The sequence below is a fragment of the Pteropus alecto genome, unplaced genomic scaffold, assembly GCF_000325575.1.
Source record: "Pteropus alecto unplaced genomic scaffold, ASM32557v1 scaffold24, whole genome shotgun sequence".
NCBI classification, from domain to species: Eukaryota; Metazoa; Chordata; class Mammalia; order Chiroptera; family Pteropodidae; genus Pteropus; species Pteropus alecto.
This window is the reverse complement of record NW_006439192.1, coordinates 9,778,053-9,796,489: the sequence shown is the minus strand read 5'-3', so window position 1 is coordinate 9,796,489 and position 18,437 is coordinate 9,778,053. Positions and strand designations below refer to the sequence as shown.

General features: G+C 34.3%; 1 protein-coding gene and 2 pseudogenes across 1 annotated transcript in view; 1 reads left to right on the top strand and 2 right to left on the bottom strand.

The window, feature by feature from the left end:
* Window positions 1-18,437, bottom strand: part of TEX15 (testis expressed 15, meiosis and synapsis associated) — a 60,221-nt gene that overhangs the window by 2,494 nt on the left and 39,290 nt on the right. Inside the window, exons 7-8 of the mRNA XM_025050022.1 lie at window positions 18,048-18,106; window positions 14,790-16,048 (exon numbers count right to left, since the gene is read on the bottom strand). Of these exons, the coding sequence (XP_024905790.1) occupies window positions 14,790-16,048; window positions 18,048-18,106 (1,318 nt within the window). The remainder of the gene's footprint in view (window positions 1-14,789; window positions 16,049-18,047; window positions 18,107-18,437) is intronic.
* On the top strand, window positions 9,090-9,209 carry LOC112483403 (annotated as a pseudogene).
* LOC112483457 lies at window positions 9,419-9,537 on the bottom strand (annotated as a pseudogene).

The following is an 18,437-nucleotide window of genomic DNA, read 5'->3' as shown; positions in this document are numbered from 1 at the left end:
TATCTTAATACATCTTTTAACAATTGAACTTATGACATTTGCAGTCTTGGTTAAAACTATATCTAGCTTATTGTCATCTTAACAATTTAAAAAAAAAATTAAGTTTATTGCGGTAACATTGGTTAATCAATTATATAATTTTCAGATGTATATTATAATTTGACATCTATATATTCCTTTGTGTGATTACCACCCAGAGTCCAGTTTCCTTCAGCTACCATATATTTGATCCCCTTTACCCACTTCACCCTCCCCCAGTCCCACTATATTTGACCCCCTTTACCCTGCTACCTCTTCTCTCTTCCCCTACCCCCTACCCTCCGGTAACCACTAGTCCATTGTCCATATCCATGAGTCTCTGTTTGTTCTGTTCATTTATTGCTTTTAGGTTTACATCCCACACATAAGTGATATCGTGTGATTTTCAACTTTTCCAGTCTGGTTTATTTCGCTTAGCATGATTATCTTAAGGTCCATCCATGTTGTCACAAATGGCAGTATTTCATCTCTTCTTATGGCTGAGTAATATTCCATTGTATATATGTACCACAGCTTCTTTAGCCAATCATCTATCATAGGATACTTCGGTTGCTTCCATGTCCTGGCCACCGTGAATAATGCTGCTATGCATTAACACTTTTAAAAAGTTAAATTTTAAGTTGCTGTAGTTACATGAAAAATTTTAAAATGCATGGATATAATTTATATCCTTTCATAGTTTGCTATGGAAATTAACTCCTACTTTCTTTTGGATCTCAAACAGGTATAATTAATCCTATTATTTAAACACACATTATCGAACATATCTGTGCAAAAATCCTTGTTTTTCCCCTTCATTCTTAATACACAACTCATTTCCTCCTCTTGAAAAACATCCTCTAGTGCATTCGGCATACATCCTTAAGTTAGCTATGTAACTTAATATATAGGATTATGTGTTTCATATAAATATATTGGTATTGTAACTGTCCAAATCTTTTTAAAATGACGTTTTTTCTTCTCTTTCTCCTTGATTCAACCATAACTAATGATCTTTCCCCTATATTTCATATACCTTGAGGCCATCGGGGAGCCAGGTCTTTGAGAGCTAGCTCATCTGTTTCTGGGCTTGGCACCGTTTCTTTAAATAAACTTTTACGTTGCTGCAAACTCATTAGTCTCGTTTGGCTTTGATACACATGAGCAAGCAAATTTCCTTTTGTTCCGTAAGAGCAATGTGCTGTACATTTATTTCTAATTTCTTTCACTAAATGGTGATCATTACTATATTTAGTGTTTGGCTTCTAACTTCTAGTTTTGTTTACCGATTCAAAGTTCGTGTGCCAGATGCCTCACAGTCCAACATTCAAAACATCAGAGTTTGGAATAAAGAAAGTTTTATTGATGGAGAAGGCCCTAGCTCTAGAAGATGGGGATCTTAACACTTTGGCAAATCCATTTTAAGAGCACCCCAAATTCAAGTGTCTTTTATGTCAAGGGAAAGGAGGAGGTGCGAGGCAAGAGGTGGATGACTGTAGACAGCTAAGCACTGACGGGGATTCAAGAATGTGAAATCTCTAAATCTCTTTTTTCTCAGTAGATCTGTTAACCCCCACCGATCTGAGTCCAGTTTAAGGCTCCTGTAAATCCTCAATAAACAGTCATTGTTCTATGGCAAATAGATCAGATATTAAATGTTGTTTGGTATTGAGATTTTAGCACGAGTGACACCCATTCTGAGTGGTTTTTTCTTTAACACTCTGATGTATAGTGTTCCACTGTATGAATCTACTATATTTTATTCACTTCCCTAATGATATTATCTACCTGATATTTTTTGCTGTTCTGATGAGTGTAAAGTGGAATCTCATTATAATTTGCATTTCCCATTAATCACTTCATTATACATTTGTTGACCATTGTGCTTCCTTTTGTGATTTGCATATTCAAATTACAGGATGCTCAATATTTTTGTTTGTTGATTTCCAGCAATATGTTTTATATGTTAATTCCTGGTCAGTTTTATTTGTGGCAAATAACTTCTCTTAGTCTGTTCTGTTTTTTGAATAAAAATGTCGAATCCATTTTATTTTCTTTTGTGTGCTTTTTAGGTCTTAAATCATTTCCTACTCCTAGGTTTACATTTCAGTTTTATTGGATTTTAGCATGTATTTGTTCACTGTGAAAAGTAGAGGTCCGGCCAAAGAAATAATCATAAGAAAACATCATACAAACCTGACCTAATAATTTCAAAAGTATAAAAATCAAGGAAAGACTGAGAAAACATTCCAGACTAAAGAGACCTAGTAATGAAATACATGAGATTCTAATCTGGGTCCTTTTGCTATAAGGCCCATTATTGGAACAAATGATGAAAATTATATGGGAATCTGAGGATTCGATGGTAGTAATGTATTGGTGTTAATTTCCTGATTTTGATGATTGTATTGTTATGTAAGAGAACTTCCTTCTTTGTAGGAAACACGTTTTGTTTTTTAACAGAAGTTAAAAAGTATTCAGGAGTGGTGAGGCATCAAGTCAGCAACTTACTCTTAAATGGCTTAAAGTTTTCCAGCTTTTCTGTAAGTTTGTGACGTTTCAAAGATATTTTTACTTCTTCAGCTCCAAATAGAGGTAAAATCAGGAACCCTTTACTGAAAACTAGTAATTCTGCATTAGCAGAAGCCCATTTCCCATTTTTTTAATAGGAAAAATTATAATGCATGTCAACTTCAAATTTCCAACAAATTTCCTAAAATGTAACAAAAACATGTTATCTATGTACAAATAATGAGCTATCATGTTTGAATGTAAAATGCTTAAAACATAGCTTTCTGATCACCAAACAATATGGTTTTAATAAATAGTAATTTTCTATGTAGTAGTATCTTCTGGTCTATCATAGTCAGTCTTGCTTTGCTTCTTTCTCCACAATTTTATTCAATGTGTTCTCATCTGGTATGAGAATCATAACATACCAGGGAAACCAAGGGTCACATATGAAAGGTTAAAAGTGGAAAGAAACCTTTAAGACAATCACACAATAACTGAGAAAGTTTGCATTGAGTATTAGGTGTGAAATCAAGACATCTACCTTGTTTTTGACACTTGGGCACTTTAAAAAGATGTCATTCTAATGTTCTATCTATGTATTTGAAATGTAACAAGACTTCCTATACATCATGATGTTAAAATATTACATCGTTTGGGGGACATAAGTATTTTTTCTAATTTTAAGCTGGCTGAAAATACATCAAGGGATATATATTATATGAGCTTCAGGTATTAAAAGTCAAGAAGAATCATTATTAATGATATATCATCTCATATCCATTAGGATAACTACTATAAAAAAAAATAAGTGTTGGTGGGGATATGGAGAAACTGGAACCCTTGACTACTGTTGGTGAGAATGTAAAATAGTGGAGCTGCTACGGAAAACAGTATGGTAGTTCCTCAAAAAATTAAAAATAGAATTATCATTCGATTTGGCAATATCACTTCTGGGTATGTATCCAGATGGGGCAAAACCAGTTATGCCAAGAGATAATGCCAAGAGATAATGCGAAATCACTGTGCTTATTTTCTCAAGAATGTAGGATCTATTTCTCTTTTATCAACTTAAATCATTCCATGGAAGATGGAGCGTAACGCATGTCCCTTTTATTTTCCGATAATACATACACCCACACATACAATATCAGTGGAATGTTTTAAGTTATATTCATATGTGTCTCCTCCACCTAAAGACCTTACTCTCATCTTTTCAGCATATATAACTCAGATTGTTCAAGATTCATCTTAGGATTGTCTTACTCTTATAAGTATGCCTAAATCCAGTAGGAGGAATTACATGGTTTTCCTTTTAAGACCTTTAATACCAAGCACAGAATAAATCATACTATTTCCCTAACTTTAATGGTTGGTTTCTTGCATGCCTCTCCCTCTCTACACAGACTATAAACTTCTTTCATGCCAGAAATGTATTATTGATTTTTCAATCCTAAATATCTATCACACTGCTGAGCTCAGCAATAGAAGGTGCTCTATAAACGTTTGCTGTTTGTAACTTGGAAGTATATTTACATTGAATGAAATAAATTTTCATTGTCTTTATGAAAGCAAGCACCCATTATCATTGCCACCCTCAAATCTTTTTTGGACTTTCACTTCTGATGAATATCTTTCCTTAACATTATTTTCACTTTGCCTGTTGATTGGGTACTAGCAGATTATAGGAGAAACTTTTTCATTATGCAGGTTCCTGGATCAAGAACTCAGAAAGCAGGATAAGAAAATTAGCTTTTACTCTGTCTCAATATTTTGCCCTGAAAAATTGGTGGAAGATTACAAAAGTAACATGGCTGATTCAGCAGGTCCTATGTGTGCATTTTCAATAGATGGCATATTTGAAACAGTATTTTGTATAGTTCAGCTCTAAGAAAGGTTAAGTGGGTGGGTGTGTAGCTCCAGGAAACTGTCAAAAAAGTGAATGGTCTTGGGATAGTTCTGAAAATAATGAGGAATGGAAGGAAGAGAGCCTGCTTCTCATAAGGGTTAAGGAGCAGAATAAGCTTCAGGATAGCATCTGAAGAGATAATGTGGAGACAGAATCTATTTTGAGGAAAGTGATGTTTTTGTTAATATTCAGACTTAGTTTTAAAAACACCTTCGTTGGAAATCAGTGGGTTAGGAGTCATTATTGATTTAGCATAATCCTCAGTATGTAAAATACATTCACTTCTTTTTAAAAATATTTTTTAAATTACAGTTGGCATACAATATTAGTTTGTTATACAACATAGTGATTAGACATTTATGTAACTTAAAGTGATCACCCTGATAAGTCTAGTATCTGACACCACACACAGTTATTACAGTATTGACTATATTCTTTATGCTATACATTGCCATGACTGTTTTGTAACTACCGATCTGTAATTCTAAATTCTTTCATCTTTTTGACCTACCCCAAAACCCCACTTCCATCTGGCAACCTCAAAATGTTCTCTGTATCTATGAGTTTATTTTGTTCTTTAGATTCCACATGTAAGCAAAATCCTATAGCATTTGCCTTTCTCTGTCTGACTTAATCCACTCAGCACAATACCCTCTAGGTCTATCCATGCTGTTGCAGACGGCAAGATTTCATTCTTTTTTATGGTTTAGCAATATCCCATTGCATATATGCACCACCTCTTCCTAGGGACACCCAGGTTACCACCATATCTTGACTATTGTAAATAATGCTGCAATGAACATATGGATTATGTTCCTTTGAAGTAGTGCTTTGAGTTTCTTTAGATAAATATCCAGAAGTGAGATTATTGGGTCTGTCTTTGTCTCTTGTTATAGCCTTTGTTTTAAAGTCTATTTCGTCTGGTATAAGTATTTGTATAAGTATAAGTATTTATTTGTTTCCATTTTTATGAAACATCTTTTTCCATCCCTTTACTTTTAGTCTGTGTCTTTTGATCTGTAGTGAGTCTCTTGTAGGCAGTATATGTAAGGGTCTTGATTTCTTGCTCATTTAGCTACCCTCTCTTTTGATTGGAACATTTAATCCATTTACATTGAAAGTAACTGTTGACAGATATGTAGTTATTGCTTTTATTATTCATATTTTTTATCTTTTTTCTTTTTAAAGAAGTCCTTCCAGCATTTCCTGTAATACTGGCTTTGTGGTGATGAGCTCCTTTAGCTTTTTCTTGTCTGGGCAGCAAAATGATAGCTTTGCTGGGTAATCTTGGTTGCAGGTCCTTACTTTTTATCACTTTGAATATTTCCTGCCAATCCTTCTGGTCTGTAAAGTTTCTGTTGAGAAATCAACTGAGTCTTATGGGAGCTCTCTTGTAGGTAACTGCTTTTCTCTTGCTGCTTTTAAGATTCTTTTTCTTTAAGCTTTGGCATTTTAATTATGATGTGTCTTGGTGTGGGCCTCGTTGGGTTCATCTTGTTTAAGAGACTCTGCACTATTTCCTTTGCCAGGTTAGGAAAGTTTCTCTTCATTATTTTTTGAAATAAGTGTCCAATTCCTTGCTCTCTCTTCTCCTTCTGGTATCAATATGATGCAAATGTTGGTACGCTTGATGTTGTCCCATAGGTCCTTTAAATTATTCTCATTTTTTTAAATTCTTTTTTCTTTGTTGCTGTTCTGATTGGGTGTTTTCTGCTACCTTATTTTCTAAATCACTGATTTGGTCCTCACTTCATCTACTATAGATTCCTCCTAAGGTATTCTTCATTTCAGTTACTGTATTCTTCAGTTCTGACTTATTCTTTTTGTTTTCTATCTCCATTTTTATGTTTTTTCTTTGTTAAAGTTCTAAGTTTATCTTCTTCCTCTAAATTCACTGATAATCCTTATTACCAGTGCTCTGAACTCTGCATCTGGTAGATTGTCCATTTTGTTTTTTTCTGGAGCTCTGTTCTTTCACTTGGGACGTTTGTCTCCCCATTTTGGCTGCCTCTGTGTTTGTTTCTATGAATTAGGTAGAGCTGCTATGTCTCCTGGTCTTAGTAGTAGCCTTATGTAGTAGGTGTCCTGTGGGGCCAAAGGCGCAGTCTCCCTGGTCACCTGATCCGGGTAATCCAGGCGTGTCCCTCGTATGGGTTTTGTGTACAGCCCTCCTGCTGTAGCTGAGCCTTGGTTGCTATCTGCATGTCAATGGGAGGGACTAACCTTGTGCTGATTGGTTCTGAGGACTGGCCAGTGACCACAGTGAAGGAGCTGTTGTGTAGGGGCTGACCCTACAGAGCAAAATTCATTCTAGTAGGGCTCTAATGCCTGCCCAGTCAGCCCTTTGGGTGTGTTGTGTTAAGATGTAGCCCTGGGTTGTGCTCTGGCTCAGACCAAAGCCAGCCACCAAATATGTGCCCGCCCTGGGGCCTCCTGGGAGGGGCCCTGCTACAGACCAAGTTCAGCCACAGCCTGTACTCTACCCAGGGCCATCTGGCATGAGCCACCAACCAGTCTGCAGATGGCCACCACCTATGCTGGGCTTGCATGTGCCTTGAGGGCCAAGCCATAAAGTAACACCAGCTGCCACTAGTGCTGGGGTTGGGGTTACTCAGCAAGTGGTATGGGGCATGCTGATGCCAAATGCTGTTTGTTTAGGTTTTGCAAACCTTTGAGAGGTTTTAGGAAAGTGTGAAGCATGAGCCAAGATGGGACATTTATATGAAAAAATCCACTGGAAATGGCTTCGGTGGGCCTGCAAGTTGGGTGGGGCAAGGTCTCAGGGAATCACTTGGGCTGTGTGACCTGTGTTAGCCAGGCTGATGGAGATTCAGTTATGGTGGCAACCTGTGTCTGCTTGCCAGAATGGGGTAGGATACAACAAAAGAACAATGGCCTCCGCCAGTACTTCTGTCTTAGAGAAAGCTACCTCTCCAGCCCTTGTCCTAAAGCCAGATAAATCAGTTTCTCTTTGTCCCAGATGCCTTTTGAGCTGCTATCCCAGCCCTGGAGCTCAGAGTGAATGAGTCTATCAGTGATTAAGTCCACATGCGGGTCCCTTAAAAGGAATGTCTGCAACTTCAGCAGACCTCTGTTTCACTAAGCCACAATCTCTGGTTTTTAGAGCCAGAAATTATGGCGACTTCTCTTCCCAGCACCAGAACCCTGAGTTGGGGAGCCTGGTGTGGAGCCAGAACCCCATGCTTCTCTGGAAGGGAATCTCCACAGCTGAGATATCCCTCCTGATTCTGAACCGCTTTTTCGCGGGTGTGGGACCAGCCCATTCCACATCTCTGACTTTCCTACCAGTCTCGAGGTGGCCTCTTTTATTTGTCTCCAGTTGTTTCTGTTCAGGTAGACTTCAGGTGACTCCCAATGATAACTGTTCTGAAGTTTAGTCTAATTTTGATGTGGTTGTAAGAGGAGGCAAGCACAGCATTTACCTACTCCACCATCTTGACCAGAAGCCAGTCTACATTCACTTCTTAATGTAACTAAATAATTTTAGCCAAAGGACTAGAATGATTTGTATACAAATAAAAGTGATTATTTCTTAATCAACATGCAAAAATCTCATATTACTGTATTGCTCTTTGCACAGTCAAGTTTTTAAAAGGGGATTATGTATTACGTACACAAGTCGATGTTTAGAGTTAAAAAAAGCAAGTAAAATGTCAAAGGAGAGAGATTTAGGACAGATCTTATATTCTTTTCCAAACAAAAATACTGGAAGATCTTAACTGATGTTCACAAAGATGACTTGAGGTGCAGAAATATCTTAAAGGGTCTTCTGAATGAGTGCATTTATAAATTAAGAAAATAAAACTTCCCTTTATGGGGATGATTAGTTGATGCACACACACACATAAATAGCATAACATACTTTCAGCACAAGTCAGATGTTCAATAATTGCTGACTGAATGTAAATACAATCTTTAATTAACTAACACATGGTCAGTTGACCAGACCAGCTTTCCCAAAACATAGATTCTCACATTTTAAAAAAAGAAATGACTCGGTCACAGACCTAAATTATTCTTACCTAATTTAAAAAAAATAGACTTTAAAATGAAAGGAGTTACAACTCCTAAGATAAATGCAGTTTCCCATGACAACAAATTAGAAGGCAGTGCATTTTGAGATCACGGGTTCCATAAGATATTTCAAAGGAAACCAGAGGGATTCTTCAATGGTTAGAAGATTCAAAAATAAGATGGTAACAATAAAGCAGACAGTAGAGCTTATACCCTCAAGAAATTAGGGTTTATATGCTTACGAAAATTTCCTGTCTTAATCTCTAACAATTCTTTTAAATCTTATTTCCACATTGCATTACTAATCAACAACCCCTTACTTTCTTAGTTTCTTTTCATTAGCAACTGCTAAATAATAATCCGTAGTCACTACTCTTAAAATTGTATTCATTAGAACTAATTTAAAAAATATTTTATAAGAATAATTTAATTTTATTCTTCCATGATCCTATTTTTAGACTGCATGGGTAATTGGGGGTATATCATGACACTCAAAATAATATTGTATGAATTAAACTGTGTCCATAAAAAAAGATTTAATAGTTTTAAAATACCATATATGCCTTAATGTAAGTTATCTTTTCCCTTAAAATTACCCCCATGAAAACAATATGGAGTCTACTGCCATGCTACCCTGAACAAGTCTGATCCCATCTGATCTTGGAAACTAAGCAGGGTTGGGCCTGGTTAGTACTTGGATGGGAGACCACCTAGGAAGATCAGGTGCTCGTAGGTGTAAAATTTTTTTTTTTTTAAAATAAGGGATTGTAAACTGACAAGGTCCTTGTAATCTGTGAGGTTAACCAAGGGTTGCCTCACCTAAAAAACAAAACAATATGGGGCTTTACTCTAATTTGAAGACTTAAGTCATTATTATAAGGAATGTCTTTGGGTAAGAAATGACCTCAATCAATTTTGGATATGTACATAGATTTTTTTTTTTAACACCTACAGCACCCAGTATTCCTTGGTTGTCTCCTGTCCAAGTACTAAGTAGGCTCGACTCTGCTTAGCTTCCGAGATCAGACGAGATCAGGTGCATTCAGGGTGGCATAGCCATAGTGTACACATTTAAAAAGCATAGATCACAAACTTATAAGTGAGGATGATATGCTTTAGAAAACTTTGTCATAGGGCTCAAAAAAGCTCTAATGATGACAAAGATACTGATGTCAAAGATGCATGAGAGGACACTGAAATTGTTCTACAAAAATGAGTTAAAATTAAAAAAAAATTTTAATATACAATGGACATTTAAACATTTCATCTGTATCTCTAAAAGCTTATATATTTAAGTTTACCAAAAAACTTTTCTTTGGCAAATATTGTCATTGGGAAAATGGGGGCATAGCCTTTTATTTGGCTAGATTCATAACTCAGGTTTCGGAGGCACTTTTTCAGTATGTTTATTAATGGAAGGCAGAGTGATATAATTAAGATATAAGAATATGAAAGTTAGGTTAACTACCTCTTTAACAAGGCCATCCCTGAACATCTCGGCTTATGTATCATCCAGTCATTCTTTATTTCTTTACTTTGTTTTGTTTTTTACATATCACTTTTCATGATGTGAAATCAACTACAACTCAAATTGAGAACTGCATGAGGCCAGGGACTTTGGCTTGTCCTGTGAAACTCCAGGTAGTAATGACATTTGTAAGGGTGGCAGTGTGGGGGAAGGAAGGAGGTGAAAGCAAAAGCAGCTGAAGTGAAGGAAGTGCCCTATCAGTTTATTTAGGCATCTAATGAAGTCAGTTCTTTGTGGGTTGTTTTCATGTAATGGGTTTGTATAAACCGCAGACCATTATTTGCTCATTATTCAAGAAACAAAAGGAAAAAAAAAACCTGAAACGAAAATGAATTCAATTTATTCAATTGAATTATTCAAATAATTTTTAAGTTCCAAAACAATAACATACAAACAAGCAGGATTTTCTTTTGTTTATAATGTTTGCTCTAATCTTAATTCCATTTTTATTTTCAGAATTAAAACACATACATGAAGGGAAAAATACTGTTTTTTCATGTTTCAAAGAACAGATTTCAAAATTTAACTGAATATTTAGATTTTTTTATTTTCCTTTTTTTGAAGAAATTCACTGATGAAATAAAAACATCACAAATATCAATGGAATCTGAAAATTATTTAAAGAAAGCATCCTTAATTAGAATAATTAAGGTAAACTTTTGGTTTACCGAAAAGGAACATTTTTAATAATAAATTTGTAACATCTTTTTATAACCAAACATCAATCAAATGGCTGAGGCAAAGTTAGTTTTTGAATAACAGCTAATATTATTGCTTTAATGCCTAGTCAGGAATTCTGATTTTTAATAAAACAACTATATGGATAAAAAATATACATTATCTTGATATTGCTTTAATTATATAGTCTTTTTCAAATTCCTTATTCCTCTCAGTTGCAGTTCTTCGCTTGATTTTCCCCTTTTAAAGTCCTGTTTGTTAGAGAAGAAACCAAAGTATTCTGAATTCTATTCTATTTGGTTAATGTGACCAAAGAAGCTTATCCCAGGTGTCAGTGTTTTTCTAAATTGAAAAATTACTCTACAATAAATATGGCTGAATTACACCCTCTTTAGAGGCTTGTGCTAGATCACATAATTGGTTAACTTAAAGAGTTTGAGAAAACACTGATGGTTAACTATCTTTTTAGATTTAGTCAATGCAAATCTCATCATGTGTTAGAGACCACTAGTAAGTACTTGAAAAAGGCCTTAGTTGTGAGGAACCTTTCTGACTGTGATCTTACAGAAAACAGGTATAGTTGTGGGTGGGCAGAGAGGTTGCTGAAGACCATAGTTACATACTACACCCTAATCTACAATGATAATTTTCAATGCATTTTTTACTTTTGTGAAATGTTGAAAAAGGGGGAAAAAAAAATCCGCGACCACAGCATTAAAAAACTTATATTTGTGCTGCATTATTTAAATTACTGAAATACCACTACACTAATGGCATAAGCTAAAGACATTATTCCCTATTATTTGCTACAAAATCATTAAAAGCTGTTTAAATTATGAGATGCAAATATAAAAAAAATAATATTGTAAAAAGGGCTCTTATAGAAAAAGGTATTAAATGTGCTTTAATTTTAATACAATGAACTAAAACTGCTTCAAACATAAAAATTTTAATCTCTACTCAAGGATAAACACGGAAAATAAAAAATTGAAATTAAAGGAATTTGTCATATTAGACACAGCAAAATTATAAATTACATAAAGTGTCAAGAATTATAAAATTATTGTTCTAATAACCAATCCAAGTAAAGAAAATCCTATTTTAATCTAAGTCAAATGGCACAACACTGCCATAAACGATGTACCAAAAATATCAGAAACAAAATTCTTATTTTAAAGATTTTAATACTATTGCTTAATCTTAATCATATTAAATGTTACATTTATTCTCCTTATAGAATAAACTCAAAAATCTTTACATAACTGTAATAGCTGTGATAGCAACACTTCAAAAAGTAAATTACAAAAAATATTGTAAATGTTTCTGATGGCTAGGTGGATATTGAAAATAGCCTAGTAAAGAGTTCACTAAAATAACTGCATGGAAATAATTTTGGTATTTCAGATGTCAGAAATTGATTTCCCATTGCATTATATGATATGCTGCTGCATTTAAAATTTTTATAAAAGGCTATATGGTATATATTTCCTACCACATTTACATATATTTAAAATGTTAAAATAAAAAATATATAAGTAAAATAAACTTGGAAAAACTTGCAAATCTCCTTTATTTTTTGGTAAACAGAAGACCATTTTCAATGTCCTGGCTGAAAGGGTTCTTGACGTTGCCATGGAACTGGAAGAAAAAAAAGCACAAAGATTTGAGATAAGTTAATGATGCAGACTAATGGCATCATCGAAAGACCTGATCTGAGTTAGAGCTCAAGAGATCAAAGTTCAGACTGCACATCTGCCCTTTACTAGCCATGGAATCCTGAGAAAGTGATTTAAGGCTCTCCAAGGAGATGCTTCCTCATCTGTAAAAGAACAATAGTATCTAAATCTCTCACAAGTATCTTGTGAGAATTAAATGGAATAAAAGATGTAATGTGCCTAGCACATAGGGTTCATTTAGCCCCTTCTTTTACTTCCATTCATGGTGTTGAACGTGAGCATCATGAACAAAACAGTAGTAAACGGGTCATAGGGATTTTCTTATCTTTAGAAGGATGTAGTTCCTGTAAATGTGCCACTGGATCTCCATGGATTATTTGCACTCACGAAAACTAAAAGATGTGCTTATAGTGCCTCCTAATATTTAGAGTTACTTTTGGATACTGTAATAAGCAGATATTTGTTTTTACCTTTTATTTTCACTTGACTAATATAACCAAGGAGGTAACAATTCAAATTTTTGAGAATGAAAGATGGACTTGATTCTAGAGATATCTTTTTTAGCATCACAAACAGCTCAATTCTTAAGAACACAAGAAAGCTCTATGAGAATCTTTATAAAACGACTACATTCGAGGTTTCCCATTCCAGAAATTAAAATGTCTACTTTAATATACAGGTTTGCCACATCTATGCTTGGTGTGTTTACCATTACAGCAGCAGCAGCAGCAGTGTATCAAATTAACCAAAAAGGAAAAGCACAGTCATTTACTCCCTCACCCCACCTCCTGCTTCGTTCTCCCCTCCTTTAGAGTTATTTTTCAGGTTCCATTTTTGGTGAAAAATTCCAGTCCAGTTTAAACTCATTTGATGGGCAGGCAGGGAAGGGAATGATACACAGATAATCACAATACTACACAATTCTCACAAGCCTTATCACATGAGAAATGCACACAGAAAGTACCATGGAAATACCAGAGGAATTGTCACATGGGAGAATAGTAAGACATTCATTGTGGCTCGAATACAAAGGTGGAAGTGGTGGGAGATGAGGCTGTATATACAGGACTGTGAAGGGTTCCGCATTCCAAGTTAATCTGAATTTTATCCTATAAGTGACAGGGTGCCAGTGCCAATTCCAATGCAGAGCTCCTCCTGTGATCAGATTTCTTTTTTTCCCCTTTTTGTGAAACTCCTTTAGATCATGGGTTATTTCTTTTCTCTTAATTCATTTTAAAATTAGTTGACATACAATGTTATGTTAGTTTCAAGTATACAATATAATGATTAGCCATTTATGTAACTAACGAAGTGATCATCATGACAAGTCTAAGTGACCATCTGTCACCACACACAGTTATTACAACATTATTACCTATATTCTCTATGCTGCCCTGATCATTTTTCTTAATTAGGAATAGAACTATGTTAACAGGCTGCTTCTTGTCAATTCAGACAAATGAATAAATTAATTCAATTAATTTTTTCTACTTATTAATTTTTAAGACAATGTAGGACTGAGAAACAACTTGAATTGAAAAGAAATTCTCTTATATTTCTCTGTTTAAGACACTGAGATTAACTTTATTTACAGTACACTTTACCTCTAGTGGTAGAATATTTGAGTGTTAGCAGGTAACTGCAGTTTTTGCAGAATTATGAATAATTGTTTTAAATTTTGCTTTAACTCTGGTAAAACACATTTCTATTTAATTTTAATATCTATATTCTAATAATAATTTTTACAAATAGACTTATGTTTAAAGGAAAACTTTTCAGGTTCCAGTGCCAAACTACCAAGTTGTTCTATCAACACATCTCAATTAACTTCATTTTCACTTCTGCCAAGAAGATATATTAGAATACAGAGAGAAAGAGAAATTTTGCTTTATCCGATTGAAGTCTCTTTTTCACTCTGGTTTTTGACTTATTTTTTCTCCTCTATTTATCAAAATAATATTTGTTCCCAGTAGGATATCTTAGAAAATACAGAAAAACACTTTCCACACACCCCAAATTTTATCATCCAGAGGCAGACAAGTTAAAATGTTAGTGTACTTCATGTCAATATTTCTATGTATTTCTTTGCTTACATAGGTCAATTTATATGATAGTTTTAAAAACTGTCATTAAAAACTTTTATAAACTCTTCAATGGTTGTATCACATTTCATAGTATGAATTAACTAATTTTCTTAATTATTCCCGAGAGTTGGGTTTTGTTATATTAATGATAGTAACAATTCTTTTTATTGCATCTTTAACAACTAGATATCCACTTGGCAATATGATTCAACTCTGATATTTGAACTATTCCACAATCTGCACAGAAAAATGACTGCTATGTATCATCCCTTGTAAATTTCATTTACATAAATATACAAAGACAAAAGCAAAACCTCAATGAAACAAGCATTAAAACTTGTGTAACTCACCATAAGTCCAAGGAACTTCTGGAAGCACACCTGAGTCTGGAGGATAAGGGTATGCAGCTTGTGGTAATGGCTGATAGGAAGCATACTGTGAAAAAGCTGGCTGCTGAAAATTGACAGAAACAGGCGTTCGAGATTGACAATATCCACTTGCTGGCACAAAGTTATATGCTTGTGGCTGTCCAGCAAAATAACCAAAATATTGAGAGTACAAAAGATTAGAATGTGTATTTTGTATAGTACTTGGAACTGCAGTCAACATCTCAGAAGAAGGTGGCTGTACTTCATACGATGTTACTCCTTGGTAAGTTTGGGTAATGGAATTGCCATTGCTGCTACTGTAATGATAAACACACCAAGCATAGTAAGGATATGAAGTTCCAAATGAGTGTGCAGAAGAATTATATACTGGGGTACATGCAGGCTGTGGAAGTTCATTCCAATATGCGGCAGCATTCTGAGTTAGGATTTTTGAATTTTCATTATTCCGTTGCTCATAAAAAGAGCATTCTGCTGTTTGATCAACATTAACAGTTATATTCTCTTCAACAGGTACAGTACTGGGATTCAATGTATCTTTCACATATTTGTCTTCTGACTCAGTTTTTGCAGGCTGTGTTTCATTTATTTGCAGAACAGGAATTTTGTTCTGGATAAATATGGGTTCTGGAGAATTGGTGCATGTAGAATTTTTAATAGATGAATTTAATATTTCGTTATTCTGACTTTCAAAGACAGTGTCATTCATTTCTAAATTGGCATGGATATCTGTCACAAAAGGAAAAATAGGCTTTACAAGCACTGATGCATGAGGTAGAAGAGAAGCATCAGTTCCTGGTTTTATGTCTGAGGGACAAGATTTCTCTGCAGGATCTGAAAAATTCTTAAGTAAGTTTTGGGAAGGTGTTTCATCATCTTTTGAAAGTGTGCCATCTATACTTTTTTGGTCACAAATTACAGGAGGACAATCCTTATCACTTTTTGTTTCAGCAGCACTAAAAGTCAGATCTCTTCTCTTTATGCTATTTAAGTTTTCCTGTTGTCCAGTGAAATCTTCTGAAATATCAGATGAAATATTAGTTAAATCTATTTTTCCCTCCAACTTCAACATGCAAGTGTCTTTTAGGTACTTTAAAGGTAAAGATGAGCCAGGCAGTGATCTTTGCATTTCAACCTTTTTTGGAGATACGTGGTTTCTTTTCAGATTGTCACATGAACTTGGTCCTATTTCATTTTTACTTCTGGGATGAGATCTTGTGGTCCTATTAGGTTTAACACATATATACGAACAATTTTAAATATACAGTTGCAAAATTTTAGTATAAGTATATATTTGAAATTTTTATTCAAGAGATCTTAAGGATTTACATTTTCTTTCTATTAGCAGTATACAAGTAACATATTCCCCCAGTTTTACTACCTTTGTTTGAATCTAGACATTTTTCCTGCCGAACGTGATATACTCCACGTTTCAAATAGATATTTTGGAAATATACAGTGCTGCAATATGCTAAAAAAATTATTTTATGCTTTGGACATTTCCTGATAGGGGCCTTTAGAAAATCTGTAGTATAATTTCTAATTCATATACCTCCAATCCAGAGACAATCTTCTCTACTTGAAACTACCAGATGTGCCCCTCCCCCCAAAAAGGTCATTTTCTGTTATCACAAACTACTAAGATATTTTGTCTGTTCAAAGAATAGGAAAAGCAGACCTCCAAAATCCTTGCCACTTCAATATCCTTGCATTCCTACCTAAATTTAGACAGTCTCAAGTAGGCTGAAGGAAGCATCCATTATGAGAATTTGTAGAGACAAACAGTTAATACAGGTCCCTGAGGTAATTATATCGTTATATCTAATCAAATTCTTTTAATTACATATGGTAAAGACCATGTTAAAAAGAAAAAAGTAACCACTACTCCACAGACAAGAGAAATTAATCTTTAGCTTCAAATTTGTATATTCCACTTATGAAACTAAAAGCCCTTTATTTAACTCAGCTTCCTTAAAAGACTCTTTAATGACATCCTACAGCATCATCCAACCTCATATAATACTTTGACAGAGTTTCTGGAAAGTACAATTTTAACTTTATCACACTTGCCATGTATTTCAGCGATGTTTTGACCTTATAGATTAACAGCTGCCTCTACGGTTTGTTCTTTAGAGGATATTCTTCTAAGATAACACCTTATATTAACTTATATTATAATGCATCTTCCTGCTAAGTGAGACAAAGTTTGATTCTTTGAGCAGCAAATACCTATACTTAGTTACCAAGACTAAGATGATTATGGAACTGGTTTATGTTATACTTCTAATAGCCCCTTCATCTTTATGTCACTACACAACTATTCAAAGAGTCATATGTGCCAGGAAAAGGATTCTAGAAATGTAGTAAATAAAATGCTGTATTTAAAGAAGCAAAACCAAGTATGACAGAAATGAAGGTGCTTATTTATTTTATTCTATATTACTCATTCACCTTCATAAAATGGAAGACGGAAGAAAAGAAAGCTTATCATAAATTGACAATCTTACAGTTGAATGAAACAAGAGATGGTCAGCAAGTGTAGTGGTGCCACTTCATGTCAAAATGAGAAAAATGTAAATAACGTACCTTTTCATAAAAATAAATTCAGTTTAAAGAGCTAGCCTTTATTTTGAAATCATAGTCTTCCTACAGTATGGTGTTAAACATTTTATGAAACACTGGTTCATTTATAATATGTGTGTTTGTCTATGACTAGTAATATAAGTTGGCAATTTATATCTTTTTAACCAATTTTGAAATGTGACTGTTTTGTAAAGTACACAGTTTTTAAAAAGTCAATCTAATCACTTGTCTAATTCTTCTATGCCCTTTTTAGTAAAACAGTCACTAAGCCCCATCAATTCTTTAATGTCTATCAAATATGAATTTTACTTTTTGTTATGTAAAACATCACTCTTTTCTAAGCCCTGGCTGACTTACTACTTCTTACTGTACTTAGAATCTCCTTACCCTTTACATCATTGACAAAACATTTCACAGGACACCATCCTTCAATACTTAAAGAATGAAGTTCAAACTCTTTAGACCTTACTTAAGACACTACATAATCTGAAACTTTCTTCTCTTTCCTTAGCTTACTCTTGTCCCCTAAGTTACATGCATGATCTAACAGAGGTGCATAAATAAATGTTTTAGTCTTGTTCCTTAATGTGTGCTCAATTTATTTGTTTTTCTTCAGCTAGGGCTGATAGCAACTCCTACCTTGGATGCTTGAACGTTGCCTTTTCTCTGTTGATTTTTGTGACATCTTTCATGTTAACCTATGTTTAAAAGATACAAGGTAAACATACATTGGTGATGGTTTAAAATAAAATATGAATATTTATTATTTTAATATCAGATATTTGCAATTGCTTGTTCTGTCATCATCTAAAATGTACTGTTTAAAACTACATTCACTAATAATCCTTCCCTTCAGAAAGCAGTGACTTTCCATAAGTCATCAATTTTTGGAGACACTTTTTAAAAAAGAAATTTGCAAAATTCTTTTTATTCCCACATTTTGTAACACTGCTCCCCCTTTTATACCTTTTAGTAAACCAGTCACTAAGCCCCATTAAAAGTAATGTCTGTCAAATGAATTTTCCTTTC